Here is a 22,024-nt window from a genome sequence, read left to right as displayed (position 1 = left end):
CCCAATAGCGGGCGTTTGGGGGGGGGGTGAGGTGGGCGGGAAAAGGAGGGGGTACACCATGCAACAGCCCAGCCACAGCACCCAGTGCGCCTCCCAGGCCCACCGGACAGTATGTACCTAAGGCCCCTGGGAAATGCCCAGCCAGGACCAACGGGAGCCTCCCAACCTGTTTTGCAAAGGATGAAAGCATGGTCTTCAGCAACAGCTAGTTACACCTCCTATAATTCCCCAACTAATGCACTGACAAGCAGGCCACAAACCCAAGCTCAGGGATGCCCTGGAACCCTCCAGGACAGGTACGCCGATCTCAGCAACCCCATCGTTCTCTCACTTGCAGGTGACGACCCGGGTGGTCCAACGTGGGAGCATGGTGGCGGGGCAGGCCTGGCCCAGCTGGCACTAGTGAGCATCATGTCCTTCCAAAGCACTTGGCGGCAGAAATTCTCCTCTAGGGACACCCAGCTCCTGCCTTTCACCAGCGCCCAGGGCCTCATCCTCCAGGTCCCCATGATGTACCAAATGGCCGAGGTCAACTACGGTGAGCTCCTTCCCCACCAGCGGAGCCGTCTTCCATGAGAGGAACACAGGAGTGATATGGGCAGGGAGAGGAGGGCAGTGGGCGATCTAGAAGGAGCCACAGTGTTTCTCTGCCTTCCCTCCGCTGTGAGATGTGTGCGGAGTGAGGAGAGCCCAGAGCGCCAGAAAACCCAGAGAGGACAGTGAGGAGAGGGGGTGGTGGGGGAGAAACCTAATTTCGCGCTTGACATTTCCCTCTGCACCTACTAAGAGGCGTTAGTGTAAAACCAAAAATGTTTGGACCAAACCACCCCCACCCCGGCAGGCACCCCCATAAAATGAACAGCCGCTTCACGGTTTGGTGCTGACATAGCGCAAAAGATTGAGAGTCCAGTCTAGAAAGCTCTCGAGAGCGCCCCACCGTGGACCTGACATCCGTCATCCCGCCCTGCCAGGGTGGTCACTCATCCCAGCCCATGGGGGTGCAGGTGCCAGGTCAGTGCCAGGAGACCCCGCCCTGCAGGCTGGCTCGTGGTGTGGACACCCCCGTGGAGTCCCAGCAAGGCAAGAGCAGAAGAGAAGGGACCCAGTTGCCTGTCCCCACACCTCCCTCTCCCAGCCCTCGTTTGCAGGCTCAGCCCTTCCAGCTCTGGGACTAATTCTGTTCCCATTCAGGGAAAAGCCAGTGAGACAGTGTTTTAGGAACGCTGGCATTTAGAAAACTTGCTGTCGTCCTGCTTTAATCATTTGTTGATTCATCCAGTAATTATTAACTGAGGTCAAGTAAGGTGAGAGCGGGAAGAACGTCAACCAGATAAGTGAATATGTATTTATGACTTTTATAGTTCTTGTTCCCAAAGTTTTCCCCATTGCTGCTGTGACCCATGCTGGTTGATCTGATTGTCTGCTGCATAAAATTTCCCAATTTTATGGGTTTAGAACTTTTGTTGAAAGAACGATCTAGCACGAAGAGCCTGGGTCCCCACATGGCCACAAATGGCCAGGATTGGAATGGCTTCTCCTTTAAGACAGGGCACCTGGGTGGCACAGTTGGTTAAGCATCTGCCTTTAACTCAGGTCATGATCCCCAGGTTCTGGGATCAACCCCCACATCAGGCTCCCTGCTGGGGAGTGTTTCTCCCTCTCTCTTCCCCGTTCATGCTCTCTCTCATTTTTTCTCTCCCTCAAATAAATAAAGTCTTAAAAAATAATAATAATTTAAAAAACCAACAAACAAAAAAGACAGTAGATGGCCTTCCCATGTGCCATCATCCTCACTGTACCTAGACACTGAAGACCCTGTGACTCAAGACCTACAAGGGTATCTTAGAAATCCTAGGTCTTAAGATCAGAAAGGGTGACAGTCTTTGGCCTCAATGGCTTTCGAAAGATGAGACAGACACCTATTAGTAAAATGTATTGTTTCCCGTTCTGCGAGATGGCCCTTCCCCAGCTCCTGGGACTGAACTAATCCCCTCCTCTACTGAATCCCTAGGTCAGTTCCAGGACCCTGCAGGCCATCAGGTGAGGGTGCTAGAGCTGCCTTACCTGGGAAGTACAGTGAGTCTGCTCCTGGTTCTGCCACGTGACAAAGACACCCCACTGAGCCTCATTGAGTCACACCTCACAGCCAGCATTCTCCACGTCTGGACCTCCAGCCTCAGGAGAGCCAGAATGGATGTGTTCCTGCCCAGGTGAGTGGCCGCCTCATCCTTACAGGGTGCTCTGCATTAGAGAACCCAGGTGGTCTGACTCTAGAGTCTGTCCTTATCCACTGGGCCCACTTGTCTAATGTACCCCTAGAGGTTAGGAACAAGGAGGAGCGACCCTAGAGTTGGGGTCCAGGTCAGAGTTTCTGCTGACTAGCTCATGATGCGGATAGAACAGACTTAATTTCCTGGAGTCTTCTCAAGAGAAGATACTCTGCCTTCACTGGGCCAGACTGGAGGCCCCAGGCTTCATGCTACAACCAGTTCTCTGAGCAGGGAAAGAAGAGCAGTATAGTTACCTTGGAGGAATGTGCCCCAAATCTTAGCACATCCTAAGAGTATACAACTGTCATTTTTTTCCAAAACCAAAGACACAAGATAATTTATGTCATTGAGCAAATGCCAATATAATTCTGATCAGAAGGCAAATTAAGTTAAAAAATTCAAGACTTGTAGTCTCTGTGCTGAAGGTTCTCCTTCTCTCTCAATAGAGTTGAGCTTTTCTTTAAGAAAACCCAATAGGTACAAATACAAATTGTTAAAAAGTGAAGGTTCTAGATTTTGCTTTTCCAAAGCAAAATTTATTTGCAAAGCTCATTACTTGACAAAGAATTCCGTATTGAAATTCTTTAAATGATAAGCTTCTCTCGTACATTTGAAATCAAAGTGAACTTGTAATTAGTTTGTAGACCAGTATCAAACAAGGACTGTTGTCCGAGGGCTTGGGATACGGATTCCTCATGCTCCTTCCTGCTGGCCACTTTGGCCTTCTCTGCTGTCCAGGCCCTCAGCACCACTGGGCCAGTGGTCTTGGCAGTGCTCCTTCGAGGAGTTAAAAATAAGCCCAGACTCTGAAATAAAAACACACAAAGAGAGATCCAGTGAGTTAAGGCCAAGGTCTAAAGTGGGATGTGGCATAACCAGGGCAGAAGGTGAACATAAATCTAAGAGAAAGCCTGTGTCTCTCCAAACCAAATATCTGGACCCCAAATAAAAGCGGAAAGACAGGATGCCAGCAGATCTCTAGCAGGGAACAGAAGCAACCCTAGTCTTCCTTTTCTGTTTGAGAGAAGCCCAGAGAAGGAAGAGGCGCTTTTGATGTGAAAAGTAGACAGAGAGTGCAACCCGGTGCAGGAATCTGTCAGTCTCTTCAGAATGAGGGGACAGATGGCTGTCCTCATCCTGGAGCAGCTGCTGTGAGGAAGAAGCCCCAGCAAGATGCCCAGCTCCTTCGAGAGGCCTCCACTGTCTAATTCCACCTTCAGAATGATCTGAAACACCCCAAAGACAGGGACAGGATGGGGCTGCAGAGATCATAACAACACACAGTATGAATTAACACTTGACCTTGTCCCGATATATTTCTTTTTTATCTCCCTTAGACTATGGAGTCTACCATCCAGAAGGTTTTAGGAAAATGAGGCTGTTTCACAAGCAAAATTCACCAAGTAAAGAAACAGCTTCAAACCCTTGAAGGAATACATAGAGAAAGAATTAAAATGAGGTTTTAGGTCTAAATTTGGGTAAAAACGTTGGACCATGGTAGACACAAGTCATTTTTGGACAAGAACTTATCTCTAGTTCTGCAGATCATTAATTCATCATTTAACATGATCTGCTTTATAGCCAGCCTGCATTTTTCATGTAGCAAGAGCAAAAACTTCTGCACCCTGTGGGTAGCAATACAAAAATTGTGTGGCGTTGAGGTGTGCCTTGGGGTTAAACATCCCCAAATAGTATATTAGTAGATTCTGGATGAATGATGATGTCTAGCTTCCAAAGTAATATTTTATTTATGAAGACATAAAATAAAATGTATAGGGACAATTAGTCTTCAATAGGGATATTAGTTAACCAAAAGAATAATCAAGAAAGCCAACAAGTGCTAACAAAGGTCATTTATATCCATAATAATGTAATACCCCACAAAAAAGACTAATAATGTCAAATATATATTAGTTTAATGAGTAAGACATTTGGTTATTAGATTGACATAGTAGGAAGCTAAACATGAGCATTTCTTTTCTGACAATAGAAGTGACATAGTGGTTTTTTTATTGAATATAATTAACATACAGTGCTACAGTTTCAGGTGTACAGTGTAATGAATCACAAATTCTATACATTATTCAGTGTTCATCATACTAAATGTACTTTTTTTTTAAAGATTTTATTTATTTATTTATTTATTTTTAAAGATTTTATTTATTTATTTATTTGACAGACAGAGATCACAAGTAGGCAGAGAGGCAGGCAGAGAGAGAGGAGGAAGCAGGCTCCCCGCTGAGCAGACAACCCGATTCGGGACTTGATCCCTGGACCCTGAGATCATGACCTGAGCCGAAGGCAGTGGCTTAACTCACTGAGCCACCCAGGCACCCATGATTTTTTTATTTATTTGACAGACAGAGAGAGGGATCACAAGTAGGCAGAGAGGCAGGCAGAGAGAAAGGAAGAAGCAGGCTCCCTGCTGAGCAGAGTGCCCGATACGGGGATCGATCCCAGGATCCTGAGATCATGACCTGAGCTAAAGGCAGAGGCTTAACCCACTGAGCCAACCAGGCGCCCCAATAAATGTACTTTAATCCCCATCACCTATTTCACCCACCTTCCACCCACCTCCCCTCTGGCAACCACCAGTTTTTTCTCTGTATTTAAGAGTCTGGGTTTTTTTGTATGTGTCTCTTTTTCTCTTTGTTTCTTATAAGTATTTTAAAAATCCACCAGATCTTATATATTCGGAAGTTTTGGCCTTCCTTTCAAAGGGCTGCTAATCATCGTCATGTGTGGATAATGTTTTTCTATGGGCATTTTCTTTTTTCTTTTTTTGGTTTTTTTTTTTTTCTTTTAAGGTTTATTTATTTATTTATTTGACACAGAGAGAGAGAGATCATAAGCAGGCAGAGAGGCAGGCAGAGGGGGAAAGGGAGAAGCAGGCTCCCCGCTGAGCAGAGAGCTGAATGAGGGGCTCGATCCCAGGACCCAGGCTCATGACCTGAGCCGAAGGCAGAGGCTTAACCCACTGAGCCATGCAGGTGTCCTCTTTCTTTTTTAACAAATTAAGATATAATTCACCTAACCATAAAATTCATTCTTTTAAAGCATACAATTCAGAGGTTTTTAGTATATTGGCAAAGTTGTGCAACCATCAGCACTATTTAATTTCAGAACATTTTCATCACCTCTAAAGGAAACTCTGTGCCCATTAGTAGTCCCTCCACATTCCTTCTCCTCACTAGTGTCCTAGGCAACCACTAATCTACTTCCATTCTCAATGGACTTGTCTGTACCATACATTTCATATAAATGAAATTGTACAACATGTAGCCTTCTACATCTGGCTGCTCTCACTGAGTATAACGTTTTCAAGGTTCATCCTTGTCGCAGTGGTACATCAATACTTCATTCTTTTTTATGGTGGAATAATTTCCTATCATATGGATATTCTACATTTTGCTTTATCCATTCATTGGTCTATAGACATGTAAGTGCCAGGAAACTTTTTGGCCTGTTTTTACATTTTGGCTCCTGAAATACATTGATGTGCACATTTTTGTGTGGGTATAAGTTTCTTGGTTATATACCTAGGAATGGAAATACTGAGTCTTGAGTTAACTCTACATTTTACACCTTGAGGACCTACCAGTTTTCCAAGGAGCTATACCACTTTACATTCCCACCAGCAATCTATGAGGTTCCAGTTTCTCCATACTCTTGTCAATACTTGTTATCATCCATCTTTTTTGATAAGTCCCTCTTCATGTGGGATGTGTGGTGGTACAGAGGTTTCACTTTGGTTTGATGAAAGTTTCCAGAGTGGATAGTGGTGGTTGGATAGCAATGTGAATATACTTCATGCTACCGAATAATGTCCTTAAAATGGTAAAATTCTATGTGGTGTATATTTTATTACTGTTTTGGTTTTCTTTTTTTTTTTTTAAGTTCCTCTGAATGGAGGGAAGGATTAAAAAGTAGGGATTTTATAGTGTTTACATTCAGAAACTACATAGTTTTCCTTAGTTACATTGGTAGGATTCACCAATCCCCTTGCCTTCCAGCAATGCCCTTCTCTGTGTTTTGGCTTCTCCCTCAGGTTGAAGGCAAGCTGGCTGCAACCTGTCTAACCTCACAACAGTGTGTAACAACAGCTTTGGAAAAGAAAACCCCCATTTTTTCTTGTAGCCATCCTAGTTGGTGTGAGGTGGTTTCTATGGTGACTTTCATTTGCATTTCCCTAATAACCGATGATTTCAAGCATATTTTCATGAGCTTTCTGGCCATTTACACATCTTTTTTGAAGAAATAGCTATTTGAATTTCCTCTCCCCTTCTAAATTGGTTGTCTTTACTGCTGACTTGTGATAGTGCTTTATATATTCTGGATGCTAGTCCCTTATTAGATTTATAATTTGCAAATATTTACTCCCATTTTGCGGGTTGTCTTTTCACTTTCTTGACGGTGTCATTTGAAGCATTTTAATGAGGATCAGTTAATTTATTTTTTCTTTTATTTCTTGTGCTTCTTTGATGTCATTTCTAAGAAACCATTGCCTAACCCAGGTTACAAAGACCTATGTCTATGTTTTTCTAGGAATTTTTAGTTTTAGCTCTTATATTTTAAATTAATTTTTGTATGTATTATGAGGTAGAGGTCCAATTTCATTCTTTGCATGTGGTTATCCAGTTGTCCCAGCACCATTAATTGAGAAGACTATTCTTTCTCCCATTGAATTTTCTGGGTACCTTTGTTTAAATTAATTGACTATAAGTTAATGGGTTTATTTCAATGGATTTAGTTTCAGTTCTAGTCTATAGGCACAAATGTCTATACTTTAGCCAGTATGACACCATCTTGATTACTATAATGTTTAGAATGCAGGAAGTGTTAGCCTTTCGACTTAGTTCTTCTTTTTTCAAGATTGTTTTGGCTAATCTGAGTCCCACACATTTTCATATGAATTTTAGGATCAGCTCATTGGTTTCTGCAAAAAAGGCAGTTGAAATTTTGATGATGATTGTGTTTAATATGTATATCTATTTGGGAATACTGCTAACAATATTAACTATTCCAATCTGTGAACACAGGACTGTTCTCATTTTATTTATGTGCTCCCTAGTTTCCTTCTATTATGATTTTTTAATTTTCAGTTTACAAGTTTTGTAATTTTTTTGTTAAAATTATTTCTAAGTATTTTATTCCTTTTGATGCTATTATAAATGGAATTTTATTTGCAGATTATTCATTGATAGTATAAAAAAGGTTGACTTTTGTACCCTGGTCTCATATCCTGCCACTCTGATTAACTCATTTATTCTAAGAATTTTTTCACTCTGTGTATGTATTCCTTAAGATTATATATGTACAAGATCAAGTTATTTGTGAGTAGAGACAGGTGTACTTCTTTCTTTCTAATCTGGATGCATTTTATTTCTTTTTCTTTTTTTTTTTTTAAAGATTTTATTTATTTGACAGAGAGAAATCACAAGTAGGAAGAGAGGCAGGCAGAGAGAGAGAGGGGAGAAAGCAGGTTCCCTGCGGAGCAGAGAGCCCAATGTGGGGCTCGATCCCAGAACCCTGGGATCATGACCTGAGCCGAAGGCAGAGGCTTTAACCCACTGAGCCACCCAAGTGCCCCTATTTCTTTTTCTTGCATAATTGCCCTCCATGCCCTTCAGGACAATGTTAAATAGAAATAGTGGACATCTTTCTCTTATATCTGATCTTAGGCAGAAAGCATTCAGTCTTCACCATTAAGTATGATGTTAGCTGTAGGTTTTCTGTAGAGGCCCTTTTAGAGACTGAAAAATTTCCCTTCTGTCCCAAGTTTATTGAGTAATTTTTGTTTTCATGAAAGGGTATTGGATTTTTTTTCCACATGCTTTTCTACATTTATTGAGATGATCATGTGGCCTTTGTCCTTTATTCTGTTAATCTGGTCTTTTACACTGATTTTCATATGTTGAACACACCTTGCATTCCTGGGATAAATCCCACTTGGTCATGGTGGTATTTATATCTTGCTGCATTCAATTCACTAATATTTGGTTGAGGATTTTGTGTCTATATTCATAAAGGGTATTAGTTTGTAGTTTTCTTTTCTCGTGATATCATTGTCTGGATTTGGTAAAGGGCAATTTTTTTTACTCAAGATATTTTTGTAGCATTTCTTCTGGGCTGGCCTTCATAGCCATACAAGAAAAAAAAAAAAAATCACTCTCACTGTTTATGGTCATGCCTCACTTTTACTATTATCTTTAGTTACTAAAAAATATTACCCAGTTTTATCACCTACCATAATCACTGTATTTGGCTTCAAACATCCCCGAGCTTTTTCTCAATATCCCTGAGAAACACTAAAACCACAGTGAGAACAATAAAGTGCGTGAGTTATGTTGGGCATTGTTTAGCACTTTACAAGAATTATTTCACTTAATCTTACAAATCTAATAACTAAACACTATTATTATGCTCATTTCACAAATAAGGAATTGGAGGCAAAGAGAAGTAAAGTAACTTGCCCCAGTTCCCTCAGCCAGTAAGAGGCTGTGCCAAGATTCAAACCCTGGCATTGGACTCCCAAATTCATGCTCTTAACCAATATGTTTCAGCATTGAGAGTTTTCAAAATGGATGTGTTTTAAGTATTTAAGAAAATTTCAGAAGAGGTGATCAAAATTTTTTGAGAATGTCAGCATAGTTGGAGGAAACATGTGTACCTTTTTGGAAAACTATTCTAAAGATCCAAAACATATATTTATGAGAAAATACGATACTTCTGTTTAAAATATTGGTCACCTTGTCTTGTATGGCAATGAAGATCTTGTCCAGTATTTTTACTTTCCTACAAGTTCTGCATAGTTTATAGAAAAAGATCATCTAAATTCTATTTCAATTTTTTTTTATTTTCAAAGAAAAATAACATGAGCAATCCTTTCAAAGGATCCTTCAACAGTAAAATTTTCAATGCCTTGCCCTTGGAGAAATATTACAAAGTTGGTGTGTTGATTCTTCCTGCTCTCAGGACTTAATAGGAAAACCAAAATTTTTACTTGCATTTCTTCCCTCCTGTGCATCAAAGACACACAATGAACACAGCAAACACAAAAATATGGCTTATCAAATATGAACATATTCAGTGACACACTCTATTAATTGTTAATCAACAGCTGCTTTTCTGCACCTACTATGTGAGATGTCTCACGACATGGGAGGTAGCAAAGGGTAGACGCCAAGAGCACAGGCTCTGCATGCAGACAGCCTTGCTTTGAGTTGAGTTCCACCACGTATTCATTACATCATCTTGGGCAAGTGTCCTAATCTTTTAGGCTTCAGTTTTCTTATCTGTAAAATGAGGATAATAATAACATAGTTATGTGAAGATGAAATTAGATAATCTACATAAAACACTTGTCATAGTATCTAGTACATTGTAAGCAGTCATTAATTAGTTACTGTTAGGAAATAAAGAATTGACTGGGATATCCTCTCTTCTCAAGTAGTTCATAATATCATAAATAACAGTAATAGGAAGGAGAATAGTACATACACCAAAAGAGCAGAACAAATGAAGTGTTAATGGGGACTTAGCAACCAAAGGACACAAAACAGCTGGAGAAGAGAGGAGGGGATAACAACTGAATGGAGCTTAGAGGAAATGGAGGTAACTCAAAAGCCATCAAAGGAGATGGGGTGGAAAGAAAGCAAAAACAAAGGTATAGAAGTGGAAGAGAGCCCTGTGTGGTCAGAGTAGTCAGTGGGTAGGGTTTAGAAGGAACACTGAAAATTAAAGCTGAAAATGAGGCTGGAGATCCCTGACTTCCAAGTTAGGGAGTTTGGCAGTCATGTGGTGTGTACGAAAATATTTTGAATGAGATTTTTAAATGAAAGTTGATGGTTTGTTTTTGTTTTTTAGATTCAGGATCCAAAATCATTTCAATTTAAAAAGCATTTTAAATTCTTGGGGAGTCACCGATCTTTTTGATCCACTCAAAGCTAACTTGAAAGGAATTTCAGGTAACATTTCTTCTTTCAAAATTTTTGGCATTGTGCTTGGGGGCAGCTTTGTCATACTTTGATTAAGGAATTTTCATCTACCAAGGCTTCAATGGTACAGTCAGTTAACATTATTTAAAAGAGGAAAGAAAGCTTTGCTTTATATAAATTCTTATATAAACATATAAGACGTATAAGCATATTCTATTGCTCCGGATAACAGCCAAATTTGGGTTGGACTTTGTGGGAGAGGAGTGTTTCTTGAGACCTCTAAGCCCTGTTTTGGAGACCACCTTCAGAGTGAGGTCAGTGGCCAGAGAACACAACACAACTCAACCTCCCTCTGCCTGTCATGACTGAGAGCATGCCAGAGACAGCAGGGCAGCAACAGAACTCTTTGTCCTGCCCTCCCACTGTCATGCTAGCCTCATGGTTGCCCTTTGTTTCTACCTCTTCCCTCTCCTGCCCTCATTGTGCCATTTCTGTTCTCTTCTCATAAACTAACCTTGAAACTCTCTCGTCCATCCAACTTCCTTTCTTCAAATTACTCACGTCCCTGTAATCTTGCCCTAAAGTTGTTCTCCTTTCCCAAGTCCATATTAAATTTCTTTGTCCCTAGTAGATGCGCTGCTACTAATCAATAGGAGCTGTATTTGCTTATGATCTGACAGGGAACTTACACCAAATATTAAAAAAAGAATGGAATGCCAAAACCTTATGTTCCAGAATCTTCTATTAGATTAGCCTTCTAATTAATCTTCTATTAGCCTTCCATTAGATAAACTATTGCTAACTCCAAAGGCTCAGGTTTGTTTCCGCTCTGGATAGTAATAAATTATTTGTATGAAGATGATGCTGTAGCGGGTATTTTCATTGGCCCTAATACTTTCTTTGCCTGATAAGCTTCAGAATCTCCATTTTAAAGGCTAGAACCTCATCACACAGAGTTTTCTAAAGCTTGCTCAAAATCTTATTAAGCAATCACACACATAAACACACACAAACAACACAGGAATTTGGTCCATAAAAGCAGTCTTGGCTTGTGTGTTAAATGTAACTAGACAAGCTAAAAGGCAGTTACTTATCAAATAAAGCATAGGAGGAAAGATCTATTCTAGATTTTTTAAAACCCACCAGCACTGTTCTCATTACCTAAACATGCAAAGAGATAAGCATAAGCAAAGCAATAGTCAAGTTTGGGCATAGTGCCCCCAACAATGCTTGATGCACAATGGATAGCCAATAAATATTGTTGACTTGGTTGAATGACACAACCAGGAATTTTCCCTGGTGACACAGGCATAATCTGATACTGTAGGGAAAAGAGAAAGCCTAGAGTGAAAGAATCAGAGGTCAAGGAAAGGGGAAGGGATAATGAACTTGAGTGTACTCTATCTTTAATAATGTGCAAAATCCAATCACAGTGTCTGTGACTCCAGAACTAGCTAGGGCATTCCTTTTGTTGATGATGATACCATTCTTCCTTTGATCATTCTAGTTCAAAACTTTGGGACCATTCTTAACCTTTTCTTCCACACCAATACACTCAATTGATCACTGTGACTCACTGATTGTTTCTTCATAGTTCTTAATCTCTCTGCCTTTATGTCCTAGAAGTACATCTCCAAGTACCATTAATCCTATGTCCTCAAATAGGACTGTGCTTAACCCACCCACAGCATCATGCAGCTCCCCTACTGATAAAGACTTCCAAGGCCCATAAGCTCTCTGGACAAGATATAACAAGCAACCTAGTTTAGAAAGAACAATTTTTCATGCCTTTTTTATGATGTAGTTAAAGTCTATGTAGATTTGTTCAAACCAGCAGAAATACAGGCCCATGGATCTAACTTGTTAAATAATTACCGAGCAGTTAGCATGTGCCAAATGTGAAGCTTAAATTAATGTCTGTTATTGATAAAACACATCAGCCTTATCTTCTCCCATAAAGTTTTGTTCCTCTAACACGGGCTCACCAAAAAATGATCCAATCCCTGTTTTTATAAATAAAGTTTTAATGAAACAGCCACTCCCATTTACGTACAGATCATCTGTGGCTGATTTCCTGCTACAATGGCAGAATTAGGCAGTTGCAACAGACTGCATATGGACTGCAATTGCTAAAATATTTAATATCTTGGCCTTTACAGATAAAGTTTGCCAACTACAGTATTGCTTTCCAATACCATTCTTTAAACATAATCAAGAGACTAGTCACTTCATTGCCTAAGTGAGCTATTGACTTAGTTACAGAGATATGGTGACTGAATCTTTCTAACAAATAGTTTCATCATTCCTAAAATGAGGTAGCTACCACCCACTTCACATCTTACTTATGGAAATAAAATTCTTTAACATATAGCAAAGCATCAGCTTTCCAGAAAATAAGTCATCTGAAAATGCTGGTCTCCCTTCTTATAACTAATGAGGCTATGAAGCAGTTTTGTGCTATTGGTAGAAGCTCAAACCACAGGGAATATTTGGCCTTTTCTTTCTATTTCGTTCCAGTGCCCAGAATCATTTTACTTAAGCTCTCCTTCCCCATTTAAGTTCTCCTTCCCATTTAAAAGTGACTTGTCTCTTCCTTCATGGCATCAAATCCTTTCCTGTTGCCTAAAAAAAAAACCTTGTTCAGTATGATCTCAAGGCCCAGCTGAGCCCAGGTTATAATTTTTCTCCCTAGACATCCTTGACACTACATGTTATAAAGCTTTTAAGAGTAATTCTAGTTTCACTTACACAAAAGGTACCAGCTGGATATATACTTCTTAAGCAATCAAAAGGATCAGCAGGCTTTGATACAAACCCATGCTTCCTAATCCAAGAAATACTACTTTTGCATAAAGTTAAAACTTCAAAGAAACATCTTTTTCTTGACTTTTATAAGTGAATAATTAGTTTCCAATGTCTGCTCAGTGAGAACTACAAGCTCCATGTTACTACAACTTAAATGAGAAAACCACTCATAGTTGTTTGGATACATACTAAAGTTAACTTATAGCACACCAGATGACTGATCAGAACTGCAATAGGGCATCAAGATGGTGAGATAGATCATTTCCAACTTCAGTCCCCCTCCTAAGAAGACCAACTAGCCACTGTCCATAGACAAGTCACCACTGTGTAAATCCCAGCACCCATATGTGAAGCTGAAGCACCACTCTGAACCACAGAGACTGAGAAGACCACATTATATTGGTAAATGGAGCAGCTACACTTGGTCTGTATCACTCCTCCTCCAGGCAGGCACAGCACTCACCAAGAGTGCCCTCTCAGGCCTAATATAATTTCTCCAGTGAGAAAAGAAAACCAAGGTGGACATCCAACTCTTCCAGTGTTGCAGGACACTTTCTGGAAAATCCATTCAAGTCTTGCCTCCTGGGGAAGACTTAGGAATCAGATAGAGAAGGAGAATGTGGGAGGCAAGACTTACACTAGTCAGCATTCAGACCTTGGCAGACCATATTCCTGCCTGTAGCAGTACCCAAGCAAAGACTCCAGCCATCAAGAATGCCCATCTGCAAGGCCAGGCTGGTAGCCCCAACTGGCCAGAAAGCATGGCTGGCAGTTCTGCCTGATTTGGACCCCTAGTCAATGGACCATACTACCACTCTACCTTGCAGGAAAGCAAATTCACAGCCCTACTCAACTGCTAGGAACAGTCTCAAGTCCCATCCATCAAGGAAGCCTGACAAGAGAACCAGTTAGTTGAGAAGCCCATCCTACAGCTCTGCTTGGGCAGAGAGCTTGGCCAGCAGTCCTTCCCAACTGTTGAGCATATCCCCTACCTCCACATAACCAGGGAGTTTGAAGAATGACCTTGGGGAGCCTTGTAGCCCAATCCACAGTGCTACTAAGTCACAGAGCCCAGCTTGTAGCCCCACCCAACTTCAGGACACAGATGGCAGCCCCACCTGAACGTGGAGCCCAACCAGCAGCACCATCCAGTTGGGAAGCACAGCATAAGACCATCTGACCAGGAAAGATTGTAGAGTCCCTCTCAGAGTTACCCAATTATGGTGTCCAACCAGTGGCACCACCCTGTCAGGGAACACAGCTACAACTTCATTGACTAAGAGTTGATTGTAGACTTAGGGACTCAACCTCACTGTGAGAGGATTGAGCCACTAACTCTGACATAGCCAGAAGTGCCACCCGAACAGCAAGCCCACCCAGCAGCACTGCTTGAATACAAACCCAACCAGCAGTCCCACCCAGCCACAGAATTCAGGCAGCAGCAGCCCCCTGCAAACTCAAAGCATATGGCGAGGTTTTGCCCACACAGGGATGATGACATTAAGCCCTAACCTGCCCACAAATTCTTCTACCAGCTGATTGGTAAATATCTTTCCTTACCAAAGCAATCCTGTAAAGCCTGGAAAAGGAGACCCCTTACTGAAATGCACAGATACCAATACAAAGAAGCAAGGACCATGAAAAATGAGAAAAATATACCATTCAAAGGAATTAATAAAGCTCCAATAGCTACCCTAAAAATGTGGAGATGTTTGAACTGTCTGACAAAGAATTCAGAACAATCCTCTTGAAGAAATTCAGCAGACTACAAGAACACAGAGACAACTAACAATATTAGGAAAACAATGCACAAAACAAAAAGTCCAAGAAAGAAATAGAAACCATCAAACAAAACAAAACCAAGAAAACCAAACAAATGGAAATCCTAAAGCTAAAGAATAAAATGACCGCACTGAAGAATTCAATAGAGAGCCTCAACAAGACTCAGCCAAACAGAGTAAACCATCAGCTGGAAGATAAATCATTTGAAATTACCTAGTCAGAGGAACAAAAAGAAAAAAAGAAGAAAGCCAATGGAAATTGGGGACTTCACAAAAGAAAAAATATACTCATTATGGGAATCCCAAAAGATGAAAGGAAAAAAAAAGGAAAGTCTACTTAAAGCAATAATGGCCAAAAATGGGGAGAGAAATGGGCTTGCATATTCACAAGGCCCAATGAATCCTAATAGGTTGAACCCAAAAAGGGCTACACCTAGACACATTACAATTAAATTGTCAGAAGTCAAAGGCAAAGAATTTTAAAAGCAGCAAGAAAGAAGAAACAAGCTAACTAACAAGGGAACCCATTTAAGATGATCAATGGATTTCTCAACAGAAACTGTAGGTCAGGATAGAGTGGAATGACATATACAAAATTTTGAAAGAAAAAAAATTGTCAATTAGGAATATTATACTACCTGGTAAAGTTGTTCCTCAAGTGAAGCAGAGATAAATCTTTTCCAAACAAAAAAGAAGCTAAGGAAATTTATCACCACTAAACCTGCCTTACAAGATATGCTAAAGGACATTTTTAAAGCTGGAATAAGGGTGCTAATTAACACTATAAAAAAGTATGAAAATGTAAAAATCACTAATAATGGTAAGTATATAGTCAAAATTAGATTCTGTAATATTGTAATAGTGGGTACAACTAGTCAACTAGTCAACGAATTCAGTAAAGTTGTAGGATAAAAAATGAAATACAAATATGCATTGTGTTTCTTTAAACTAACAACAAACTACCTGAAAAAGAAATAAAGAAAACAATTCCACTTACAGTTGCATCAGAAACAATAAAATGCTTGGGAATAAATTCAACCAAGTGAGGTGAAATATCTCTACATTGAAAACTATAACACACTCATGAAAGAAACTGAAAAAGGACACACATAAATGGGAAAACATCCTCTGTTCATGGATTGGGAGAACTAATATTGTTGAAGTGTCTGTACTACCGAAACCAATCTTCAAACTCAATGCACTCCCTATCAAAATTCCAATGGCATTTCCCACAGAAATAGAAAAAAAAATTCTAAAATTAGTGTGAAACCACAAAAGATCCCAAATAGCCAAAGCAACCCTGAGAAAGAACAAAGCTGGAGGCGTCACACTTCCTGAGCTCAAACTCTATTATAAATCTATAGTAATCAAAACAGTATGGTACTGGCACAAAAAGAGACATGTAGACAAATGGGGTAGAATCAAGACCCCAGAACTAAATCCGTGCATATAGTCAACTAATACTCAACAAAGAAGCCCATAATACCCCATAGGGAAAAGATAGTCTTTTCAATGAATGGTGCTGAGAAAACTGGATATTCACATGCAAAAGAATGAAACTGGACCCCATATCTTACAACACTCACAAAAATCAACTCAAAATGGATTAAAGACTTAAAATATCTGAAGCCATAAACTCTTAGAAGAAAGCATAGGGGAAAAACTCCTTGAAATTAGTCTTGGCAATGATTTTTTGGATCTGACACCAAAAGTATTAGCAACAAAAGTAAAAAGAAACAAGTGGGACTACATCAAACTAAACATGTATTCATATCAAAAGAAATAACAAAATGGGAAGGAAATTCTGCAGAATGGGAGAAAAGTTTTGTAAAACCACATACCTAAGGGATTAATATCCAAAATATATAAGGAACTCATATAACCTAATTACAAATAATAACAATCTGATTTTTAAATGGAAAAAGGATCTGAATAAACATTTTTCCAAATAAGATATTCAAATAACTAACAGGTACATGAAAATGTGCTGATTATCACTAATCATCGGGGAAATGCAAATCAAAACCACAGTGAGCTATTACCTCATATCTCTTAGAATGGCTAATATCAAAAAAATAAGAGATAACAAATGCTGGCAAGGATATGGAGAAAAGGAACTTTGTACACTGTTCACAGGAATTTAAATCAGTCCAACCATATGGAAAGTCCTATGGAGGTTTCTCAAAAAATAAAAGTAGAACTACCACATTATCCAGCAATTCTACTTCTGAATATGTGCCCAATGGAACTTAAATCACTAGCAAAGAAGTAACTCCACCTCATGTTGATAGCAGCATTATGTACAATAGCCAAGATAAGGAAAAAAACAATCTAAGTGTCCATCAGCAGATGAATGGATAGAGCTTTGGTATATATATTTTGATGGAATATTATTAGCCATAAAAAAGAAGGAAATTCTGCTATTTGCAACAACCTAGAAAAACCTAGAGGGCATTATGCTAAATCAGAAAGACACTGTATGATCTCACATGTGGATTCTAAAAAATATCAAAGTCACAGAAACACGGAGTAGAGTGAAGGTTGCCCAGGGCAGGGATAGGTAGGAGTTGGGGGGTTGGGTGAAGGTGGTCAGAGGGTACAAACTTCCAGTTATAATTCTAGGGATGTAATGTACAGCATAGTGACTATAGTTAACAATGCTGTATTATATATTTGAAAGTTGTGAAGACAATAGATCTTACAAAAATTGTAATTATGTGAGGTGATGGAGGTGTTAACTAATTTTACTGTGATGATCATTTTGCAATAGATACATATATGAAATCATCACATTATATACCTTAAACTTACACAATGTTATATCAATTATATCTCAAAAAGCTGGGTGGCAGGGAGAAGTAGGCTTGAGGAGAATAGAGAAAGCAACTGACCATAGCTTGGCTTCAGAGGCCATTTCAAATTCTTTTTAGCACTCTCTCTATATATCCGGGGCTGGGAGCTATATGACACATTCCACCTGTTACAACTAAGTGATAAGAAGATGAGAAAGATAAACTAGCAGCAAAATAAATGTTTCAATGCCACGAAATTTGCCAATAGTAAATAGTAATAATTGGAAGGACAAATGACACAGAAAATGATGTTTATCCTACATTTTGAGAACCTGAGGTTCCAATGTTGGGACATCAATTTACATTTTGCAATTCTTGTGTTTACACAGTGTCGTTATGAAGACTCTTAAACCCTTTGAGAGTATGATCAACCACACACAAAAAAATGATGGTCCCCACTAACAAAGGGGAAAGAGGCACCGAAACAATCATTTGGATGAAACTTGCCTAAGACCCATTCTGTGGTTTACCCCTATGATTCTATAGATACCAACCAACACTTCCTTACAAGTGACATCCAATTAGAGAACATTAAGGCAGCTGTTTTTATGGGGAAATGAAACAAATGTACGTGAGGAGTGTCTATCATTCATTCATCCAACAATTACTAAACACAATTATGTACCAAGCATTATTATGTTAGTTAAGTGAATTTAAAAATATTTAAAATTAATGAAACAACTTCTGCCTTCTAGGAGCTAACAATCTAAAAAGAAAGGTTGACATGAATACTTGTAGATAGTATAGAATAGTGGAGAGTATGCCAGGAAGGAGGGTAAAAAGAATCTTAAAACACTTGACTTTGGATATTGAAATGTAATATAGGAGTAAATGGGTTTGGGATGGACGACAGTTTTCCAGAACACTAATCTAGTAAATCTAGAGACAGGAGATGATGCAGGTCATTCCGTGGCTAAACATTACATATTATAGTTCTCCTGCAGAGATTCACCACAAACATCAGCAAATAGGCAGCTCTAAGAAGTTCACTACTAAAAACAAAAACACAAAACTATTCAACCTGCATTCCCTGTTTTAATTAATCGTGGATCCCTTTTAATAGCATAGCATCTATTAAAAATCTTGGGAACAAATTTGGGGATAACATGTTGCATGAACATGGCACTAAATAGCCACGAGCACTCGAGAAGATGAATGCAAAGCGGGAGAATGCCTTTGTGTCTGGATTCTTCTGCATTGCTTTCATTAGCTGCATAAAATAGTTACTTGACAGAAATAAGCAAATAGAGATCTGTCATACAAGATGAAGCAAGAAGAGAAACACAAACCTACAATGACTCCTGAATTCTTATTTTGATCACAAATGTTTATGATCTGAAATGTTTAATGCTTCCTAGAGAGAAAATTTAAGAGAGGTGTGGATGCTGGGGCAAGACAGGCCATGGGTCTTGGCTCAGTGTCTGTGCAAACATGTGACTGTCAACTATTGGACCACTCCTATTGTGATGGAGAAAAGCAATGCTATTTAATTGAAACTCAAGAAATTTTAATAGCCAAGCCTATCTAACTAAAGACTCATTCATACCAATTGGTCCTATTTTTCACATTGTGTCAAGGTGCCTGGACTCTATCACAACCACATTTACTGTATCTTAGTTGGTAGAGTTTCATAGTGAACCTCTGTTGACTTCATGGACGCTGATGAAATGTTCAGGTACCACAACACTATAATGAGGTCACAGGTAAGTAAAACCTCATGAGCATCAAAGAACCATTATTTAGCCAAAAAATTCTAATTTTGACACTGTATTTCAGTTTGCTCAATGAGCAAGTGAAAGAACTATGAATTAGAGAGAAATATCTTTTCTAAAAGATCCTACAGAAAAAGACCAACTGCTAAAATCAATCAGATTCTTCACTGGTTTTAGGACAAATGATACCAGTGAATGCTTCCATTGATTTTTCCCTTCCTCTGACTTTTGTCTGGTCCCCTTCAATGATGCTGGAAAATAACTGTTTCTTACAACAAATATAGCCAACTCACAATTTCCTGTGTATACCTTATTTAGAAGATGGATTAATTGCTGCATATCCTATACTCGGCTGGTTTTATTCTCTCACGACATTCATTTGCATCTCCTTGTATGTGCATGAAAAATGCAAAACAATTTAATTAGTCTAAGATGAAACAAAGAAGCTCTCTCAAAATACAATATGTAGATTGAAATGATTATTTTAAGACTCATGCCACAGATCCCTTCCCAGTGGCACGCTGGAGTTGACTAGAGTACTTCTTGCAAGGTGGTATTTTTTTGTGTGTGGGGGGGTGGAAATGGGTTCTGCACTGTCAGAAAACCTGCCCAATTTCTACTTCTTATCAAGTGTGTGACCTCAGTTCACTTAACAGCGCATTCTCAAATGAAAGTGTAGGTACTAACTAGAGTTTCTGCTATTTCTAAACATTCTTATATACCTTCGTTATGTCAAGTACAACATCACTGCAGGGAGTTGTTTAAAATGCTTAATGGTTAACTTGCAAAAAGCTATCAATTTCTCTAACTTAATCATTCATATCCCTGTTTGTGAAGCTTCTTCGAAACTGTTAGCACACAACTATTACAGTTCTAACCTCTTATTATCTTTGCAGATTCTAGACCATGGGGCAAATTATTGCATGACTGCATTCAGTATACTGAATGTATTCTGTACACTTAGTATACTGAATGTAGTCATGCAGCTTTTAGACATATTTTTAATACATTGAGTTATGACTTTTAAGATCCATTGAACAAACCTGTTACTGTCATTTAAAGGTGGCTCTTAAAACGCAGTCCAAGAAAACATTCAAGGGAAATCATCTCAGAGGTTGGCTGAAAATGCAGATTCTTGGACGCCAGAATCCATTTTAACACGTACTCTGGCAATTCTTATATGAAGTTTAAAAAGTACTGGCTGAAGTAAAGATTTCAGTATTAACTAGTAATTATTTTTGAAAACTATTTTAAAAACAGGGCACAGCTCTATATATTAATTTGGGAGGGATTATTTATTAAATTCACCAAATCTGAGGTCTTAGAAGTCACAAAAAATATTGCAGCTTAAGAATTTTCCAGACAAATCTCTCCCTAGCTATAGTAAGCAGCATGACACTCTAATTAAGTACATTCTTTAAAAATACACTCAAATCCTTAAGCTAAATGCATTAAAGATGGAAATAAGCAATTCACATTTTTATTTCCCGGGATTAGGCCAAGATGACTTTTATGTTTCTGAAGCAATCCACAAAGCCAAGATTGAGGTTTCAGAGGAAGGCACCGAGGCATCAACAGCCGCAGGTATGTTCAGAAAGGGGTTGGCAGCACTCAGTCACACTGCTTGCCCTTATCTGCCTTAGTCACATTGATCCAGTTCAATCTTCACATTTCTAAACCTTCCCACTGAAAAACCCCAAGTCCAGATGTGGTAGCATTTTCAAAAAAAAAAGAAATTTAATACAGAGCAAGGGCTTGAAAAATGATGGGAGAAAAGGATTGAAATCCTTGAAAATCCTTGAAAAGGATTTGTCCCAGGGTGCCTGGGTGGCTCAGTGGGTTAAAGCCTCTGCCTTCGGCTCAGGTCATGATCTCAGGGTTCTGGGATTGAGCCCCGCATGGGACTCTGCTCAGCAGGGAGCCTGCTTCCTCCTCTCTCTCTGCCTGTCTCTCTGCCTACTTGTGATCTCTGTCTGTCAAATAAATAAATAAAATCTTTGGAAAAAAAATGCTTTCCTTTAGGAAAAAAAAAAAGAAAGAAAAGGATTTGTCCCATCATCCCCATCAATAAGGAATGAAGTCATTCTGAAAAATTAACTTTAGTAAGGAATTTATTCCAAGGAGTACTTTGAAAATGGGACACAAGGTTGGCTAAATGTCTTAATTTTCCCATTAATTTCCCTTAATTTTCTGACATCTTAACTTTCCCATTTGTACCCCCAGCATAACACTAAACAATGAAATGTTATCATTAGGATGTTTTTATTTCTTCAAAAATCAAGGGATATAACTGACTTCATATCCAATTTTCATAGTGACTTTCCTCAAATGAATAGAAAATGCAATGGGATTCTTCTATTCTCTCTCTCTCCTGCAGCTCTGTTGTTACTGAAAAGGTCTCGGATTCCTTTTTTTAAAGCAGATCGGCCATTCTTCTTTTTCCTGAGAGAACCCACCACAGGTAGGACAGTATTTTTTGACAGAATTCAAATATATATCAACATCTCTCTAGCAACAAGCGCCCATTTGTCCGCTGTGGCCTAGAACAAGCATTCCTTCTAGCTAGTTTCTATGGTTTCATAATCTTCCCAGTTTCTTGTCGCGTATCCTGAGAAAGGGGTGTTCTATAACTACAAAGGAAAATTAATATCCTCCATGTTGTTTTTT

General features: G+C 39.3%; 1 protein-coding gene across 2 annotated transcripts in view; it reads left to right on the top strand.

Moving 5' to 3' along the window:
- Positions 1-22,024, top strand: part of SERPINE3 (serpin family E member 3) — a 34,011-nt gene that overhangs the window by 9,732 nt on the left and 2,255 nt on the right. The window contains exons 4-8 of one of the 2 annotated variants that reach the window (XM_044249666.1): positions 338-538; positions 2,012-2,210; positions 10,137-10,237; positions 20,855-20,941; positions 21,735-21,818. In XM_044249666.1, the coding sequence (XP_044105601.1) occupies positions 338-538; positions 2,012-2,210; positions 10,137-10,237; positions 20,855-20,941; positions 21,735-21,818 (672 nt within the window). Of the gene's footprint in view, positions 1-337; positions 539-2,011; positions 2,211-10,136; positions 10,238-20,854; positions 20,942-21,734; positions 21,954-22,024 lie in introns of those variants that run through there. The other variant, XM_044249665.1, reaches the window with a different exon arrangement.

Source organism: Neovison vison, chromosome 5 (assembly GCF_020171115.1).
Source record: "Neovison vison isolate M4711 chromosome 5, ASM_NN_V1, whole genome shotgun sequence".
NCBI lineage: Eukaryota > Metazoa > Chordata > Mammalia > Carnivora > Mustelidae > Neogale > Neogale vison.
Note: the sequence above shows the minus strand (reverse complement) of the source record. Positions and strands in the feature narration are given on the sequence as shown.